At 56.4% G+C, this 19,606-nt stretch overlaps 1 protein-coding gene across 2 annotated transcripts; it reads right to left on the bottom strand.

Moving 5' to 3' along the window:
- Positions 1-9: 9 nt before the first annotated feature.
- LOC101621964 (chromosome unknown open reading frame, human C1orf106) lies at positions 10-19,239 on the bottom strand. Of its 2 annotated transcripts, none has more exons than XM_004685470.2 (10): positions 19,037-19,239; positions 12,745-12,893; positions 11,893-12,017; positions 11,393-11,509; positions 10,552-10,774; positions 6,551-6,604; positions 5,577-5,787; positions 5,148-5,321; positions 2,366-3,032; positions 10-1,134 (listed from the first exon to the last, which is right to left on the bottom strand). In XM_004685470.2, exons 1-10 carry the CDS (start codon positions 19,237-19,239, stop codon positions 1,042-1,044), a joined length of 2,016 nt encoding a protein of 671 aa, XP_004685527.1. In that variant the 3' UTR covers positions 10-1,041. The 2 variants fall into 2 exon arrangements, with proteins under 2 accessions (XP_004685527.1, XP_012582199.1); XM_012726745.1 differs by lacking the exon at positions 19,037-19,239 and adding an exon at positions 15,545-15,582.
- Positions 19,240-19,606: the final 367 nt, after the last annotated feature.

A 19,606-nucleotide genomic window follows, 5' to 3' on the forward strand; every position in this document is an offset into this window, starting at 1 on the left:
CCCCCGCCAACCCTCCAAGCCTCCACCGTCCACTCAGCAGCCTTCTCTCTGAAGCAGGCTTCGGGCAGGAACAAGGGCCCAGGATGAGAAGCTGGGGGCTTCCAGGCCATTCACGTCCACGTGGCTGGAACAGCTGACCAGCACCCTTAGGCGTCGTGTCTGCACAGAGAGGCGCCCCCTTCATGGAACCCACGTCTCATCTCACAGGTGCAGCAAGAGAGCGTGACACAAGAGCGGTGCCATTCTATAAATATGACGAAGTCTCGGCTTAGGACAATATGAAATGTCAGAGAGATGGAACATCAGGCTCCCTGAGGCCTCAAGATGGTTCCAGGGCGAGGTGTTCTCCAACCAACACCAGCACCCACCCCTGGGCCTTCTGAGCTGGCGGTGGGGGAGGGGCCTCAAACTCTAGGTTCCGAGGTCTGGGTGGATGCTGGGAGCCCACAGGGCAGAGGGAGGGAATAGTGACTGGGGGTCCCTACAGAGGACTTACAGGGCCAGGAAGACCTCCACCGGGGCATGCTGACCATTGGTGTGTGCGTCACAGAGCACAGTATAAAGGGTGAGGAGATTCCCCCCAGCGGGGGCACTACACTACCCAGAGACCTGGGACATGGGGAGTGATATATTCGCCAGTGGGCCAAGAGGGCCAGAGCTGTCCTCCAGGAGCTTCTTGCAACCAGGAGCAGGAGCGTTTGAGGAATTCCGTATGCGCTCCCTGCTTCACGCACCCCAGTCCACTCCTTGCATGTGGAGACAAATGCTGTCAGCCCTCAAGTCCAGTAGGCCAGTTTCTGGGCAATAAAACATCATATTACAGGGATCTTGAGAACAAATCACAAATATAAATCCTCAGTCCAGAACTTCCAAATAAAAACTGGTAAAAAAAAAAATTCAGCTCCAGGTCATCGACCTGCGATGGGGGAAGGGAGCTGAAGAAGGCACTTAGGGGCAGTGTCAGTCCAGCCCCCGAGGACACAGTCTTTCCTGACAGCGGGGCCGGGCTGAGGCACTTGGAGCAGATGACCCTGTCCTTGGTTACACCTGGCTGATGATCTCGCCGTTCTCAGGTACAAAGACTTGCACAGGGGCCCCCTCGGGCGATCTCCGCAACACACACACTGCAGGTACCTGCCAGGCCAGAGAGAAAGGAGGAGGGTGAGAAGTCAGGCAGACAGAAAGCCCAGTGACACCATCCCTGGCCTTAGGATGCAGCCCCTGCCTCTCCAGAAAGCTCTGGCCCTCATGGAACACCCTCATTCATTTCAGCTTCAGTTTGCTTTGGGCGGGATAGGCACCTTGACCTCCTCCTCCCCCCACTCTCCTGGGCTCGCTTCATCACCCTCCCTGTCTAGCAGGTTGGGATAGGCTGGACCTGGGCCAAGAACAGGTCTAAGCTCGCAGGAAGGGGGAAACATGTCAGCTGGAGGGTGCGGCCTGGGACAGGGCCAGGCTGCCAGCTGCAGCCAGAGAACTGGGGGTGGGGGAGGGAACGCAGCTGGGAAATCTCGGGTCTCAAAGGAGCAGCCTGTTGGTACTTTTGGGGCACGTCTCCTATAGAACTCTTCATTCCCAGGAGAAAGAATAAAGAAAGGGGACTCGTGCGCATGTCATCTCCATTTCCAGAAACAAGAAACTGCGAAGCAGCCCACCTGTGTCAGGCCAGAGCACTCCACCAACCGGCTCTGTGTCTCTGGGTCCAGGTAACACCACTTGTGTGTTATTTACTCTGCATGGCTCTAGTAATCTCACTCGTACTCATTCATTACAGCTCTACTGGCCCTATGTGATAAGTTCCTTACGATTCCCATGTTACAGGGGCTGAGAGGAATTGATTAACTTGTCCAGTCATGTTCTGGTAAGTAGCAGGTCTGAGGCTTGAACCTGATTGTCCAGCCTCAGGATCTGTTCACTGAACCATTATGTCACCCAGCTTTGCAGCTGGCTCGGTGGGAGAAGGGCAAGGAGAACCTGCTGATGAGCAATCCCGACTCTGGCTTCTGCAACCACATATCCAAGCTGACCCTTCCTTGGGGGCCTCTTAAGTCAGGATACCTGGTGGTCTTTGGACTTTGGTTATGAGTACAGATCAACTCTGGAGCTACTAGAGGGAAAAAACCTCAGCTATCTGTGACGTTCATCTCCAGCAGCGTGTGTGGGTATACGCTCTGGAGCTAGACATGGCAGGCAAAATTAGGAGGTGCCCTAGGGGGGTGGGGAGTGGCTTCCGCCGCCAAGAGGAAATGGTTTTCCCCTGTTCTCAGAGCTGGGGATCATCCAGCCACCTGATGATCTCTGTTCTTGGGCCTGCTAGAGTTGCAGCCTTTTCCTGCGGGAAGGCCTGTGACCGCCGCAGCCATACCTGCGTCCGAGGCGCCAAGGCTCGAGTGAATCCCTCTCTCCCGGGGGGCAGGCTCCGGACGCGGAAGGCCCCTTGGCGGTCCAGCGAGTGGGGCCGGGAGCTGCGAAGCCGGGCTCGCTCGTGCCAGGACTTGAGCTCTTCGGAGACGGCGGCTTTGCTGAGCCCACGGCCGGCCGGACTGTCCTTCAGCGAGGGTGTCCGCACCACGCGGCTGTGCGATGGCACCAGGCGCTGGAAGCGCAGGGCCACGCCCTCCTCGTCGTAGGCCCGGCCCAGCGGGGTGCGGCACAGCTCAAACTCGCCCGGTGGGAGGAGGCTCTCTGCCACCATCACATAGCGCCCGGCCGGGAGGTACCCAGGGGGCAGCAGCAACTGGGGGTGGTGGGCGACCGGGCCCCAGACCCCGCGATGACGCGGCAGCTGCGGGGGCGACAGAGGCCGCAGAATGGAGATGTCAGGGCTGCTACTGCCTGGCGAGGTGGGGTGCGAGATGCTGGAGACGTCGGAGCCACTGTCCTCAGAGCAGGAGTGGTAGGCAGGGTGCGGCAGCGGTGGCTGGGTCGGGGGAAAGCAGGACGAGGGCACCGTCACCGTGTAGTGGGTGGGCCGGCGTCGCGGGAAGGCGCTGCGACCTCGGCCCTCGGGTCCGGCCCGGAAGGACTCCATCCTGAGCGGGGGAGAAGACAGAGTCTGGGAGACCGAAATGCTGCATGCAGGGTTTGGAGAGAATGGGGTAAGGGGCACTACCCATCCATGGGGTCAAACTCCCCCAGATAAACACCCCTCGTAGCCTAGTGTGTGTTTCAGGGACTCTCCTCCTTCAGGCCAAGCTAGCTCCCACCCCACCTCAGTGGCTTGGGAAAAGTGTGCACCTCAGTGCTGCCTAGTTTCAGGTATTCTAGTTTCACTGAGTTCAGTGGCATTCCAGCCACAGAATCTATTCAGGTCGACGTTGGCAGGTATCTAAGGGAAAAGCAGAAAGTGTCATATGGGACCAATGTCCAGTGATGATATAGGGAAAGGCCTCTGAAGAAGTCAATCCTGCCGCCACCTTGGTCTGAGACTTTGGCACCCAAAGCTGAGAGAGACCTCCTTGGTGGAAGCCACTTGACTTTTGTGCTCTGTTCTGGGAATGCCAGCTGAGAGAGGAAAGCTACATGCAGACTGCCTCCACCAGGGCAGTCTGGGCTGGGAGCAGAAATCCGGCCTTAATATCCTCCCCCCTGAAGGAAACCAATGGCTTTGCCTGGGGGTAGGGGAGCTTACCAATCTGCAAAATGTCTATAAAATGGCCGGGCAGTAGGTAAGACACAAAACACACTGCTTGACTTGAGAGCAGGTGTCATAAGTCATATCTACTCCAGTGCAGCTTGATGAGGGAATTGAAGCTGGCAGGAAGAGCAGGGAAGACTTGACGGTGCCCAGGGCCTCCCTGGGATGGCGCTAACATGGCCTGTGCTAACTTGCTCATGTAACACAGCCACCAAGTAGCAGAGGACTTGGAAAACAACTGCATGGAGCATGTATTTGCAGATGTTCCTGCTGCTGATGTTATTGATAACCTCAAGATCGACACCGCACCTGCGTGGTCACTTGCAGATGGGAGTGTAGTGATGAAAATTGGGAATTGCCTATGAGCCTGTTGGGCTGTAAAAAGGTATCCTTTCCAACATGGAATCAACCGAAATGCCGAAAAGTATATGACTGGATCAAAAAGATGTGGTACATATACACAGTGGAATATTACTCAGCAATGAAGAAAGATAAACTCATGTTTATCTTTTGCAGCAGCATGGATGCAGCTGGCAGGGATCATGCTTAGTGAAATAAGGCAGAAAGAAAAAGAAAAATACCGATGATTTCACTTTATGCAGGAGCATAAAGGACCAGGGAGAAAAATAACAATAATGAACAAATATATACCAGAGACATTTTATGAGGGTGCAGTGGGGAATGGGATAAAAAATGGGGTGGGGGGAATGCACAGAACTGGTGATGCCACACAGGTAAATTGGTGATGGGAAGTCCTTGGGGATTACGACTGAGATGGGAAAAGGCGCAAAATGATGTAAAAATAAACTGTCATAATAATAATAAAAAGGTATCCTTTCCTCTTTTCTGAGTGTCACCTTCTCTGTATTTTCGTGCCTCATGTTGATGAAACCACTGGTTTAAATGGCCCCGACTGTTCTGAAGAGGTTCCTAGGCACAATTTAATCCGACAGTGGGATACGACGCGGCTTTGTTTGGGCCTGTGTTTATAATGCACTGGCCAATAGTTCAATGTGAATGAGTTCACAAGAGCTATCAAATAAGGTGTCTTGAGCCATGAACTCACATAAAACCAGGTTACGTATCACTCAGTAGGCAAAAACGTTGTGACCAAAGGTCTCAGGAACCTGATTTCCCAGGAGCGGTGGTTCGGTGTTTACAAATTCAGTATTTGCAGTGACACAAATAAATGGGCACTGACAGCTCATCAATTAAAATAGTGAATTGTGCACTGTCAGTGACCAGTAATAACAATCACAAAATATCCGCCAAGATGTTCTCTTGCTATAAGCGGGTATGGCAAGGGGAGAGAGCTAGCAGACTGGATAAACTGGAGCCTTCGGCTTCGGGAGTCGTGACTCAGCGTCTGCAGAGAGGCCTGGGAAGGATCCCAAGGAGAAGCCGCGGCCCCAGCTGTGGGTCACACACCTGTCTTGGAAGCCACCACCCTGCCAATGTAAGCTGCTCTCAATGTAAGCTGCGCTCCCCTGCATCTTGGATGTGGTCTTACCTTAGGGATTGTGACTGGCCCCTCCGCCCCTGCATCTCGGGGGTGGCCGGGGCGCTGGTGCGGCCCTGCCACTGGCCGGGAACATTGTGGATGGGAACCATATGGCAGGAGGCAGGATCCACCAGCCACAGGCTGGAGGCGCAGGGTCCATCCTGGGGAGTGCTGGCAGGGCTGCTGCATGAGGATTGGAGATAAGTCAGTGGCATGATGCCTTCACTTAAGGGCTCAGGTTGTACAGAGGGGAGGGTACAGTGGAAGGGGACTCCAAAGCTAGGGTGCAAAATGTCAGTTCCTGTAAGAACTAGCAAAGCTCACCCTTGCACTATCACACAGCTAAGGGGAGGATGATCTCCCGGCCCTGCCCAGCCTGCAGCTACCCCCAACACGGTTCCCACCTGCCTCCCACCCAGCCTGCCTCCCCAGCCTGACCTGGACTCGCTGCTGGGTTCAGAAGACTTCCTGGGCTTCTCATAGGGGTGATCCAGGCTGGTCTCCTTCCAGGGGCTGTTCTGGATGGGGGCCCGGTCCAGGCCCCCAGTCTCGGGTCCCGCGGGCTGCAGCCCTTCAAGGCTCTGAGGTGGGAGAGGCCGGGAAGGTAGAGCCGGGGACTCTGGGGGAGGTTTTGGCGCTTGGCACTCCTCTGCAGGGGGAGAAAACCGGTGAAGGCAATGCCCGAGGAACCAGCCCAACAAGAACCTTAGCCGACTGAGACTCCACCCGTCCTGTCACTCCAGGCACTGACTGCCGCCCCAGATAGTCAAAAATGTTTCCCTCTCCTTGGGACTTCCTCCCTCCCTTCCAGCCCTATTTACACCCTCCTCTTTCAAGAGGTCCCCCCAGATTGACTCTCCTTGGCTCACCTTGTAGCACTCTGCCAACCACCTACACCCCAATGCCACATCTGCAGTAACCTGCACCTACTTTTCTTGTTCACCTTGTGCCCTCTTTCCTTACTGGCCATGGCATGCCTCTGGGCAGCACTGCACTACCTTCTTGGCCCCTTTTGACTCTCCCACCCCCGTGGTTCATAATCTATAGATTTGCGTCCTCCCCCAGTGCCACCATCTTTTAAAAAGGGCAGTGACTGTGGCCAGATGGCCCTTGGGGTGTGGCAGGGGCGTATTGGAATAAAATCTCAGGGCCAAGGCAGAGTCTCTTGGGGACGACTCTGGGCTAGTGCTAGCAGTGGTCTTTCCTCGTCCTGTCAAATGGCTGCGTTTGTAGCATGAGAGAGGGGGGCCAGGACCCGCCCCACGCCCCACCCAGTGACGGGCATCAAGCGGCCTTCACTCGCTCATCCAACCTCACTCCCAGTGGAAGTCCTCCTCGGCAAGCTCTGCCAAAGCCGCAGTTCTTGCTTGAGGAGCCCAGTCCTGGCAACCGCCCTGAGAGCACCGTCTCACCTTCCTCCAGGAGCAGCGCATCTGACAGGGAGCTGTCGTCGGAGGCACTGAGCTCTGGGAAAGCAATGCGGAGAGGACAGGCAATTAGGAAATGCACCACAGATATGGGGAACAGGGAGCATTGGGCATCCAGGCCTGCCCTGTGACACTCCTCCCCCAACCAGTGTCCCTTGCCAGGAAACACCCATGGTGTGTGTTCAGTACCATGCTGGCTGTGAATGTATTACTTGGAAGTGGGGGAAAGTCAGAAGTTAGGAAGTGAGAGACAGGAAACCTGATTTTAATCCTGGCTCCGCTATTAGCTTTGCAACCTTAAATAAATCTTTTCAACGCTCTGGGCCACAGTTTCCCCTTCTGCAAAAAGAAACCAGGGCTCCTTCTAGCAGGAAGAGCCTGCTGCCTGGCTGGGTTCGGAAGGGAAAGGCAGAGAGAGCCTTTCTGCAAGGCCCTGGGGAGGAAAAGGATTTTGCTAACTTTCTATATAGTCTTCTGATATCCTCAATACAACTCAACTCTAAGATCCCAAGGCTGGCCAGCAGCCAGAGCTGAGCATGGTGGGAATCTAAGCCACGGGGTTATAACGTCAACTGGCCCTCTGTTGGGGACAAGGCCAGTCCCCTGAAGGAAAGGAGATGTGGCATTTCTGCCAGCGACGGCAGCCACTGGCACCCAGGCAAGTCAGAGGACCTTATTTTTGCCATCACCCTTCAGCAAACTGAAGCTTTCAGATATGAGAATAAACTTAAGGTGACCCGGAAGGAACTCACAAAGCATTTCCTATTGTTTGAGACTCAGATGAGAAAAAGTGAACAACAGCTAATATTTCCACTGTGCCAATGCTGTTCAAAGTGCATACAGGTAAAATCATCTAATCCTCATAAACAGCCCTGCAAGGTAAACACCATTGTCATCTCAGGTAACCACTGAGGACCCACAGGCTTGGGGCTACCACAAGGTTGGGCCAGCAGCAGGCTGCTGAGTCACAGTTCACACCCAGGCAGTCTGACCAGAGGCGAGGCTCCCAGTCAGCACCTTCGTCTGCTTTCTCGGTGGCAAACAGCTGGTACATAGGTTGTTCCCCAGAAAATTCTAAGAAAAATAAATAATCCCAAGCATCTCAAAATCTTTCAAAACAGGAATTGGCAAATAACAGGCCAAACCCACTTAACTGGCTGTTTTGACACAGGTTAATTGAAAGGCAGCTATGGATTTGTTTATATAGACAGCATCACAAAGCCTAAAATATTTCCTCTCTGGGCCTTTATGGAAGCTGGTCAACCTTTGCTCCACCGCTTACATAAAATAAAAACTTAAATGAAATAAAGTCATCCAGCACAGTTCCTAACCCGTAGGGCATACTGCCAGCCCTTGGTGCGCTTGGCTCACACATGCCTGCCTGGCTTTGAGGTTCTACCGAGACACCCTCTTACTGACTTCTGGTTCCCTGCCTCTGGTCTTTTACAAAAACCCGGAGCATTAAGACTTTTGTGCCTTGCAAGTTGGCGAGTTTGTGGATCTGTTATTCCATGTCCCAGGGATGGGCCTAGGCCAGAGCCCGAGGTGTGAATGTGTGATCTGGAAAGACCTTCCCCAACACCCAACACCCCTGGCCTTGATCAAAACAAGCAAATCCAGCTCCACAGACCAAAGAAAAAGCAACAAGGTGGGGTGGGGTTGTAGCGGGGGAGGGGGCGCACTGTCTTTGTAGGTGTAGGGAGCTGGCAGGGTGCACGTGGATCCTGGAGCTGCCCCCACCTGGACCAGGCCCCGCAGCAGGGCACCCCAGATGGGAGTCACACAAGATCCAACGCATAAGCTGCTGGTCATGTGACCAGTGTAATGAAAGTGAAGTTAAGTTTAAAGGTCAGTTCCCCTGTGACACGTGTGGCTAGTAGTTACCAACATGGGCAGTGCAGATAAATATTTTCTTCATTTCAGAAATACTACCAGGCAATGGAGGGCCTTGTCAGTCAACAAACACATTCTGAGTGCCTTTGAGACCCCAGGTGTGAGGTTGGGGGGGGTCACCCCTGACTTCGCCGGCCACCTGCAGAGCCAAGGTCACCGCCCTCACTGGGCGCATGCAAACCCCGACTGAATGACCCCTGTGTGCAGGCCCGGGGTCAGGGTGGTTTTTTGCTTTCTTTCTCTTTTTGATTATTTTTGATTTTTTTAAATGAAAACATCTTTCAGCTACCAATCACTAATCCTTCCCCCTTCAGGGTGTGCACAGCGGGGCACCTCAAAGGCCCGACAGTAGAATTTGGGACCTTGGGCCTGGGCCTGTGACCAGACAGGTTTTGCAGGTGCCAGAGAGCAGAGGCTTTTTCTCTGATCTGGAGGTCAAAGGTCAGCAGCCATGCCAGCTTCTCTCCCCAGTTCTGGCTTCACCTGACTGAGTGCCCAGCTTCCAGAACCTCTTACCTCCCACAGAAGGCTAAACCCAAGCCCTGGGCACACCCTGGCCTGCCCACTCTACCAACAAGAAACACTATGGGGTCATGGCAGCTGCAGTGACATCCCCTCACCTTCGGCCACCCCAGCGCCTGCAGCCCAGTGGACAGAGGAAGTGGCTGCAGACACAGAGGGGCTGATGCCAAGTGGGGCCTGGGGTACATGCCACTCCCCTGGCTCCCTCCTGCACACTGAGGCTCCCAACTTGGCATGTCCGTGCCCACACCAGCAATTGCCCTTCAAGGGGAGGAAAAGCCACAGGGCATGGGGCAGGAGAGGGAGGGCTTCTCTCCCAACAGAAGCTCAGGGGCCAGAATGTGGTGGGCAGCCAGGCGGGGCCCGACCCCCAGCAGTCAGCCCTGTGAACCAGATCCAGTGTCTCATGTGCTTACTGGGTCAGCGGTCACAAGAGGCAGCTTCTCCCTTGTCCTCTACTCCAGGCAGCTGGAGGTGACCACGGAGGTGTCTGGTCACACCTTTTCTACCCTAAATTAGAGAATGGGTAGGGCAAGGGGCTCCTGAGGCCTCTCCTGCCCAAGGGAAGGGTCACAGGGACCAGAAGGGCTGTCTGGGTCTATACGAGCGTCTGAGCGAGGGAGGGGTGTGGCCTGGGCGTGCAGTCCAGGGCTCAGAGTCCAGGCATGTGGATGGGCAAACAAGGCCTCAGAATTCAGTTCTGCCCCAGGGCCACCGTCTGTTCCCTTCTCCTGTTCCCTCTTGGGCAGCTGGAAGGTCTGAGGGGCTAGGGGGAGGGGGCAAGCCTGGGCATGAGGCTGAGTCCTGAGCTGAGCTGGGTGTGGGTCAGGAAAAGAAAAACAGGGCTCAGGGCCACCTGCTGGAAGATAACCTGGGCTGGACAAACTGATGTCCACTGCTGGCTGGCCCTGGGCTCCACAGCCACTGGTCTCTATCCCATGGGCCACAGGACCACAGTCAGGGTGCAAGAAGGGTGGAGAACAGAGTAGAAGAATTCCAGTCTCAACCAGGGTAGTTCCAGATTCTGAATGGACTGTGGCATTAGCCCTGGCGGTGCTGAATCTCAGCCTCAACACCCACGAGCAGCTGAGAGCCCTGAATGATCGCACTGCGAGGCGGTGACTGACTCTGCACCCAGGGCCGTGCTGAGGCCCGCTGACCAGATAAGCCATCTACCTCCTGTGGGCCTAGAGGCCAGGAGGGCAGGTCCGGTTAAATAAACCTTTGGAATAAGCCAGAGGTCAGCCGAGAAAAGGAGGTCTGACCTCCTCTGTCCAGGAGGTCTTGAGATGGTGTATTTTGAGGAAGTCATGGAGGAAGGGGTGGGATGTTCTCCTAGGGGTAAGGGTGAGGAGTCCCACAGGATGAAGTAGCCCTACGCTTAGGCTTGTTGGGGCTCCAAGGGGTAAAGATGGTGTGTAGAGGAGGCACAGGAAGCAGGAGCCGATACAGAACCTTAAACACAGAAGCGGGCAAATGCAATCCCCGCGTGCCACTGCCGGCCGGCCCCCCACAGCTTGCACGGGGCTGGCCTGGTTCGGGCCAGGGGGGCCCTCGGGCTGCTGGCTCACCTGGGCCCAGGTGGAGGGCGGGGGCCGGAGGGGGCCCGCTATTGCGCCGCTGCTCCCCCAGGCACCGCTCCAGCTCCCGCAGCTTCTTCTCCTCCTGCAGCATGGCGTGCTTGCGCTGCCGGCGGGTCTGCCTGCTGACATTCCCCTCCTTGACCAGCTGACGCAACGCCTCGGTGATCTGCAGCTGCAGGGCCACTTGCTGCTCCAGGCTGCTCAGGGGGTCCTGAGGGAGGGGCAGCGTGAGGTGTGGGAGAGGCCGGTGGTGCCCAGAGGACAGCCCGGGCCCCTGGCCCTATGGCTGGGGAGCAGACGGCTGCCTCCGTGGATGGACATGAGGCAGAGGGTGGAGTGGTGGCAGGTGCCCAACAGCAAACTTGTCAGCCTGGAAAGCTGGCACGGGGACCCACCCACCGGCCTGCCCGCTGAGCCAGGTAGGGAGGGAACCAAAGTGGGACACTTTCCTTTCCCTCCTGACCCCAAGGGCCTAGGCAGAGCAGCCCAGGGGGACAGCTGCCATGCCAGCCCCACGCCCTTCTTCTATGCCAAGAAAGAGGAGGACCGCCCCAGGGGCCAGAGGAACCTGTCTGAGCAGGCCACAGCCTCTTTGGGCTGGTGGTGGCTGTGCTCCTCACTGATCTTCTGCCCAGTGGGGCCTGAAGCCAGTATCCTCCCTAGAGGCCCAGCCCCGAATCCTTGGGCATTTGAGCCACACATGAGTGGGCACCCCTTTATTGACACAAAGCCAGCACCCATTGGGTGTGGCGGGTGGAGAGGAGCCGGAGGGACTTGGCAATCAACCTTCAGGGAAGGAGGGTGACCACGGCTTCCTGAAGCTCCTCACCTTCCTTTGCAAGGCCTCCTCATCCAATTTGTAGGCTGCTCCGATCCTGCGGCGAACCTTCGGGGCCTTTTCCCCTGGTTTGAGGGGATACTCTGCTGGCAAGGTGCCCGTCAACTCCTGTGGGGGAAGGAGGTTAGGCCAGGCCCTGGCCCTTCCCAACCCTCCACCTGTCCTGCCTCTTCGGGGCCCCCTCAACACCCTGCAAGCCTCCTGCTCAGTTCCTCAGAGATCTACTCTGACTCACGTGCATCCCCAGCTCCCTGGCTCCCCTGCAGTCGCCCCTGTGCTTATTCCCTGTGCCAGACCTGGTCAGCTCTGCCCTCCCTGGGAAGGCCAAGGCCTGACACTCACACACAGGGAGATACTCTAGGCACCTCCCGAAATTCATCTGATTTCCAGAATTCTCCAAGGAATGGGGCTCCCTTGTCTCAGTGCAACATGGCTCGGGCTCCTCGGAGTCCCCCGAGTTTGTGTGTGCCAGCCGGGCATGCAGATCTCACCGCCTCCCTCACGCAGAGTCTCCTCAGCTCCTCCAGGCAGGCCTCCAGTCGTTCCTCCAGGGCCTGCTGCTGCTTGCGCACCGCATGGGTCAGCTCCTTCACTGGGGACACCGGGCTGTCGGGGCCTGGGCACGGCAAGGACACAGGCTCAGGCGCTGAGTCCGGCCAGGAAGCCTCCCTCAGATGCCTCACGATCGCCCCTCACGATCGCCCCTTGGCAAGCACACAGTTTCCTGCCGCCCACAGACTACAGGCTGTGGCGTGGTGTGACCACAAAGAGCCACATCTTCTGGCCCTCTCCTGGCTGCCCAGGGTGGCGACATCTCAGCTCAGGCTCAGAGGGGCAGGCTCCCCACAGGGGACCTAAAGGGGGGTGCCACACACACACACACACACACACACATACATACACACACGTCACTCTCCCTCCCCTCCCTCTGCTCACTGCAGAGATCTGCTTCCTCCCTACCCCATCTCCCCTCCACCCGTCTGCCCTTCCTCCCCCACAGCCTCTTCCCAGCTCACCCATAGGTATACCCATAGGCCTCCCCTCTTCTCCTCTCTCCAGACCTCTCTCCAGACTAGGCCAGTAGGCTCAGGTCAACCAGAGATAGGGCCTTTACCCCAGCCAGATAAGATTTTTCTACTTATTTATCACTGGGGCTGAACACGGCAGATGTTTCTTCCAGATAGACTCAAATCTCCAGGCCCTGCCCCTCAGGGGAGGAAAGCGTCACTTCCAGGAGTCCAGCCAGGCCTCTCCGGCCTCCCTCCCGGCCCTCCCTGCTCCTGCCCTTCCCTGGATCCTGGGCCTCAGGGCAGAGGTCGAGGGGGGATTCCCCAACCACTCACCAGACTGCAGGATGATGCCGCTGTCTGTGTCACTGACCTCATCCTTACTCTCCATGGTAGATTTCTGGGAGGGGGGTGTGCAGAGCCAGGAAGGGTGACACCGTCCCCAACCTCGGCCAGGGCTTGTAGGTAGCCTGGAGTTTCCCCACCTTTTAAGGAACAATAACAACAAAGCTGTTATGTCAACCTCTTTCCCCAAACATTGCTAAGAAACCCAACATTTGAGGGGTGGAGGTGAGGAAGTGAGACCCTGTTTTGGGGGCATTCTGAGGTGGGGGTTCTTGGAGCTGGGGGGGCTTCAGAGGGAAGCGTCACCAGTAAACCTGTCCTTCACGGACTCTCTGGTACCCCAGTTTTAATAGAGACCTCTGGGCCCAAGATGGTCACAGGACCCAATGAGACTAGGGAGAAAGAGAAGAGAAAGAGCGAAGAAAGGATGACAGATGGGACAGGAGGAAGGGGTGAGAGGACAAGACCAAGAAGGAAAGGAAAGTAGGAAGGGACGCTGTCCTCATGGGACTTGACTGTCCCTTGGAGCTGACCTTCCTCAGCCTGACTACCGTCCTCTCCCCCCAACCCCTACCACCCCCTTGTTAAAGGCACTTTCAGGAATGGCTGGGCACTCAGCTATGCAAAGCCCAAAACAATTCCCAGATGACTATGCCTGGGAGCCCCTTAAGGTGGACCCTGGATCCTGGATGCCTGCACCCCACCGTCAGGGGATACCCAAGAGTGTGTGTGTGTGTGTGTCGGGGAGAGAAAGTTGAGGGGGGCAGGAGAGGGAGGTTAGAGTAGAAGCTGCCAGAGGCCAGGAAGACCAGCCTTCCTGGGGCCGGCAAGCATGTGGGTGGCTGAGACACAAGCCCAGTTGTGTGCCAGCCCAGCTGGGCACCAGTCACCAAAACAGCACCTGCCACCCACCCCCTCTCTCCTCACCCAACCCACAGCCCTGGTCAGGGTCCCAGTGGGCCAGGGCCAGGGCCGGGGGTGGGGACTGGGCTGGCAGCCTTTGGCTGGAGCAGGGTGGGGAGAGGCGGGCTCAGCAGGCTGTCTGGAAGGAGGGCCCAGCCACCTCCTCACTGAGTCAGCCCATTGAGCAACAGTCCAAAAGTCCTTCCAGTTTCTGTCTGGAGCTTATCCTGCCTCCTGGGGCATAGGGCCACAGGATGGGGGAGGTGGGCTCCGCCCCTCCACCGCCCCAACAGAGAAGTGTAGGCCTTGAGAAAGCTGAGCAGAAAGCAGGGCAGGGAAGGGGAGGGGACTGCTGAGGGCCACAGCCCATTGCAAGGCTCTGCCTGTGGAGACCCAAAGAGCCAACAATCAATCGAGAGCCAACAATGGAGAGCCTCTCCAAGTACCGGGCAACAAGGTGCCGCACCGCGTGATAACAGGGTGTTGCACCGGGAAATCTGGTTCCCCAAGGAAATCTAGAAAGTGCGTTGTAGAATTTTTTAAAAGTTTATGTGAGGCCTTTGCAAATGAACCACAAGAGGACCCAAAACAGGGAACATAGGGCGAGTTCCCCCCACTGGGCCCTCCCAGATGCTGCTCCCTCCCAGGCAGAGTGGGAGGCAGGAGCAGGCGCTTCCCACCTGCACAGTTGCTTTCCTTCACCCATCTGTGCACCGCTAACCCTTCCCAAAGCCAGGGCAGAGCCACGCCGAGCTAGGAAGCAGGTGGTGTCAGCTGGCACCTCAGCCTTGTGCTTGGGATACGGGGAGGAGGCCATGTGGGAGGGATCCATTAATTAGTCACACTTGCTAATTAATTATTAACCACTAAGGAGTTGCCCTGGGAAGTTGTGACCACTCACTCCGGTTGCTCAGGAGGCCTTTGCCAATGGCAGGGTGGGAAGTGACAGTGACAGGGGGCGCCAGCCCCCTCAGCACGCCCCCCCTTCTCCTCTAGTTTGTGGCCCCAGGTCAGCCTGGCTACTCACCACAGGGTCAAGGGGGAACCCTGGTGTTCCAAGGCCCTGACCTAATGTGGGGCCCACGCTGGGCTAACTCGCTGCACCAGTGAGGGCAAAGCACCTAGGACAATGAGAAGGCAGGAGCCCAGATTCAGGCTGCTTTCCCCACTGCCTGTGCCATCTTGGGGAAGTCACCTCACCTGGCTCGGCCCCTTTCTTGCAGGCAGAGCAAAGACTGGACAGCGTCTGCGGCCCTCCCCGCTCCCCGGTCTGAATCTGAACCTCTGGGCTATGTCAGGGTGAACAGGACACCCACATAGCCACAGAGCAGACCCTTACCTGTCCCTGCCCGGCTACCCTCCGGTTGTGGGGACCCTGTCCCAGAACCACAGGCGGGGCTCAGCTCCCACCTCACCCTGGTGTTGCTTTTAGATAATGGCAGTTCTGAGAACACGCCCACCTCCCCGATGCAGCTGGCCTCCCCCCAGGCCCTCAGTAGGAAGCAGCCAGCAGCAGCCCAGTCTAGGATCCCAGGAAGCATTCACCTGACAGAACACTGTCCCCCAAAAAATGGCCAAAGAGGGAAACAGCATTCCTCTTTTCCTCTCAGGCCCACTGCCAAGCCTCCCCGGCACAAATGCACCCCCAAGCCCAAGTCAGGTCCTGGCCCACTCATCCTTCCGTTCCTTTCTCCTGTAGAAACTGAGGCCCAGGACCAAGTGGCAAGCTCCTCACCTGGGCTCACCAGCAGCACCCTCTCATCCCTGTAACCCTGAACACAGAGGAGCTAGTGCTGATCACTACAGCCTGGGTCCTGACCCTGGCTGGGCCGGCCTCTCCCAGCTCACCTGCCCTGTGACTCCAAAGTCCCACTCTCAAAGGCCTCACCTGCTTCTAGGTTTTGTTCTGAGAGTCCAGGAAATACCCCTGCTCCCAGGTCAGGGGGCCACAGGGCGCTGCATGTCACCTCCGGTCTCCAGGGCCTGTGGCTGCCTGCCCTGTGCTCTCGAGCTGCGCCAGTCCTCCCCACACTGATGGCCGTCCCTTCCCTGGTCCCGCCTGCTGCGTCGCTCCCAGGCGTCGCTCCCAGGCTGCCGAGGCAGGGGAGCCAGTTACTTGTTATGACTTGAGTCAGAGGGGAGGAGCAGGTGAACAAGTCCTTCCCTGAACTAATCCTGCCAACAGCCAGCTCCTGGGCCTCTACACTTCCGGAGACAACGCGGGAAGCCAGGAGAAGGGGAGTCCCCGTGGAAGAACCCCAGAAGAAGGCAAAAGGGAGCATGCCTTGATGGCCTCCATGGGCACATGTACACCAATGAGCTGTGAAGTACCAAGTGCCCCCTTGCCCTGACCCTGGCTCTCTTTACTTACATGGCCACTGCCTTTCCGTGCCTGTTTCCCTTTTCCAAAAAATCACGGCATGCCAGGGCTCCAGGACTCCAGTGGGAGGCTCCCGTCCATGCAGAATGCCAGCAAGAAATTTACAAGGGACCAGATCTGTCATTGCTCTCCCCATGTGCTGAAGCGGAGACGCGTGCCAGCTTTCCTTCCCCCAAATCAGAAATGTTGAAAACCCCAGGCAGGGCAGAGACACTGGAGTTCCATATGGGGAGGCTCTAGGGTCTGAAATATTAAACTGTTCTCGCTTTTTCCCCTAGACATTCCCCCCCACCCCACTGTAAGCTCAAAGCCATCATTTCTGTGTTTATTTTTTACACCCATTCCTCAACAGAGTTCATGGAAACACACATCTGTAACACCCCAGTGCCAATCCTACTCCCCAGGAGGATACTAGGACCCCAGGCTCCAAAACTATTTCCCAATAGGAGGGACCAGAGACCAAATGGAATGTTTTCTTTACAAAAGCTAAGCCCCCTGGATCTCCTACCCTACTGACCCCCAAACTGGCTGAAACTGCCTAGAACTCAGACCAGGAGGAGTAGTAGACTTGGGTCACTCCACCAGCAGGCTGGAAAAAACAGGACTATGCTGCAGATTAAAAACTGCACCCCAAGACTTCATCTCATCCAACTATGCCCCCCTCAACTTATGTCTGGATTGCTTCGTCCCCAGCCCTGAAAGACACCCCCCCACTCCCATCCACCAAGCCCCACCCTCATTTCCCTTCCCCATGGGCAGAGATGTTGGAGGAAGAATGCTCCACCAAGCATCTTCAGGGTTCTGAGTGAGTCACTGACACAGATCACGCTGCCTCCTCCCCGTCCCCTGTATCCCCACAGCTCCTGTACACAAATCTAGCTCACCTTCACATTCCTGTACACTCCCTCTTTCCAAACAAAGCTAGACCAGAGTCCTCAGGTTGACCAACTCCTCTCCCTGGGCTGAGGGCCCCAACAGGGAAACACCCCCTACTGGGAGAGAAGCTAGCTCCTTCCCTCCCAACCGCCTTCCACAACCCTAACCCCATGGGTCTGTCACCTTCTAGCATCAAACAGAGAGGAGCTGTTGACTCTGCACTAGCTGACACCCTTCCTCCACCTTGCCCATCCCCCATCTCCAGGTGAGGGGTGATGGTACTTTCTAGAATCCTGTCATAGCATATTTTTTTTTTTAGATTTATTTATTATTTATGCATACAGAACTGGGGTACAGGCCAGAGGCTCGGGGCGGTGAGAGGCTTCACCAGAGACAGAGTGGGGAGCAGAACAGGCAGATCGACGAAGTACACTGCTGAGGGGAGCAGCGGGTGGGTCAGGAGAGGTCTGCCACACCATGTGGTCACCTCCGGGGCAGGCGGGAATCGAACTCATATGGAAGTGGCTTTAGCTTCTCAGTGCAATGCTTTAACCCGCTGCGCCACCAGGGAGGGCCCGTCATAGCATATTTTTAATCCATACAATAAAGTTAAGAGAACTGATTATATTGAAATATGGGTTTAAAATTAGGCAGCAATATACATGCTTCTTGATTAACATTAAAGGTGTAGATGCTTTCACAGAAAACATCTGTAACTGCAAGGTGCTATGGAGCTATCTAGGAATGCTTTGATGGCGAAGACAACAGGCACCCCCAAATTCCCTGGCACTGTTAACCTTCTGTGAAAGGTTGGTGGAAATAAAGATGTCCTTTTTTTCCCATCTAAGGTCACAAAACCTCTGAATTCTTCCCAAAGATGCTCTGGTGCCCAGAGACCCAATTACAAGGCCCTTCCCTAGCCCCCACCTGAGTTCTCTGAAGGGCGGTACAGATGCTCAATCCCATTGTTTGCACTGACCCGCTGGAATTCTGGATGATCCCCTGCTCCCTCACATACACAGGCAACAATTCTCAGGCCAGCAGAACCTGAGGTTTGCAGGGAAATGGCAAGCCAACGGGGATCCTCTAGATCTTGCTGACTGTTAGGCCATGCAACTCAAAATAGCAAGGGAGGCGAGGGCATTCCAGAAGTCAGTCAGAAGTTGGGGTTCAGAGCCCCACGCCAGCCAGTCTAGGTCAGGGGACTGATATCCCAACTCCAAATCCCAGAGCATTATCAGGAAGATAACTGACTGGTGAAGACATGGGGTTTCCTTGTATAACATGAAGGTAATTAGAACTGGATCTCTAAAAAGAGAAAAACTGCATCTCTCGAAAGTTTACATTTCCTACAGTAAAGTCCTAAATGAGAGAGCTCTATCACCCTCTGTAGTCATCCGCTCTCCAGTGCATATATTAATTTTCTTTTTTAAGGTTAAGGTCCTTTTGAAAGAGGAGATTGGAAGTTCTTTAAAGCAAGGGCTTCCTCCAGAGGCTTCCCCAGCCCCCAGCCAGGTCCAGGCTCAGGCACTCCTGAAATTTCACTTAATGTTACCAATGAATCAATGACCAGCGCTACAGCAGAGAGGGAACAAGGAAGAAGAGGAAAGCCCTCCAAGCCCAAAGAGGGTTGGGGGGAGAGACCCTTCCCAGTTTTTTTTCTCCACTCTCCTCCCTTCCTACAGGGAAAGGTGTTCACGTCCAGCAAGCCATGGTGGAATGGGCTGGGACCAGAGGAACTCCGAGATGGCCTGGAATGCGCCCTGAAATCAGACCTCTCGGCTTTCCTTAAAAAGCCCCTTTGTCCTGTCCACCCTGCCCCTCCCCCACAGCGCCCTCCGCATCTAGCGGCCCAAGACTTTGCTCCTTTTGTTTGACTGCTTTCTGGCTTCCCGGAACCTGGTCAGGGGACCCAAAGCAGAGGGGAGGTCGGAGGAGAAAGGTTGAGGGGTTGGGAAAATGTATTTGTGGTAGGAGTTTGGAACCCTCACCCCCTTTTAAAAATTACCCTCAACCCCCCACTCCCCCCAGAGCCTCTCCTCCGCTAAGGCCAGAGGCGGGGGTCCTGGGCTTTGATTCCCTCAGTTCGCCTGCGCTGGGGTCTCCCTAAGTTCTCCCCCTTACCTGTCCCATGGAGATCTGGCGCCGCCCGCCTGGCCCTGCGCCCCCTGGTTCTGCCTCGCAGCTTCAGGACCTGTTTGTCCAGGCCTTCTTCCCTCTCCCCGAGTCTCCCCCCGGCCGTCCCTCCCCGGAGGTATTTCATTTAACTTCGGCATTTGCAGCATCCCAAATGTTAAAGATCCCAAGACATCTGTCCCCTGGGGCATACCAAGGCCCGGAGGAAAGAGGGGAACGGCGCGAGCAGGGACTCGAGATTCCAGCCCAGGAGTGGGGGCGGGGCCGCCCAGTGGGGTGATTAGGTGCCCGCGGGGGAGAGCGTCCTGTGGGGGCGCCAGTCGAGGAGCAACTCTGTCCCCCGTCCCTGCTTTCGGACCCCGCCTGGTGGGACGCCCCCACCCCGGCGCTGCTGGTTCGCGCAGCCCGGGCGGGAGCAGCCCCGCGCTCAGTCCGAGAGCCGCCTTTCATCCGCGCGCTCCGGCCTGGCAGGGGCCAGGCTCATTCCTGGAGACCCCCGGAATGAAATGAAAGGCGCTGGCGGGGCGGTGGGCGCCGCGCCCCTCCCCCCAAAGCCCC

Source organism: Condylura cristata, unplaced genomic scaffold, assembly GCF_000260355.1.
Source record: "Condylura cristata isolate star-nosed mole 26May11 unplaced genomic scaffold, ConCri1.0 scaffold00018, whole genome shotgun sequence".
NCBI classification, from domain to species: Eukaryota; Metazoa; Chordata; class Mammalia; order Eulipotyphla; family Talpidae; genus Condylura; species Condylura cristata.

Excerpts from the sequence above, each read along its gene's own strand:
- LOC101621964 (XM_004685470.2), bottom strand. The coding sequence starts at position 19,239 with ATGCCCCAGGGGACAGATGTCTTGGGATCTTTAACATTTGGGATGCTG. Across the intron at positions 11,510-11,892 it reads GACTCTGCGTGAGGGAGGCG|GAGTTGACGGGCACCTTGCC; the intron begins GTGAGATCTGCA and ends CTTCCCCCACAG. Across the intron at positions 3,033-5,147 it reads GGCCAGTCACAATCCCTAAG|GATGGAGTCCTTCCGGGCCG; the intron begins GTAAGACCACAT and ends TCCCCCGCTCAG.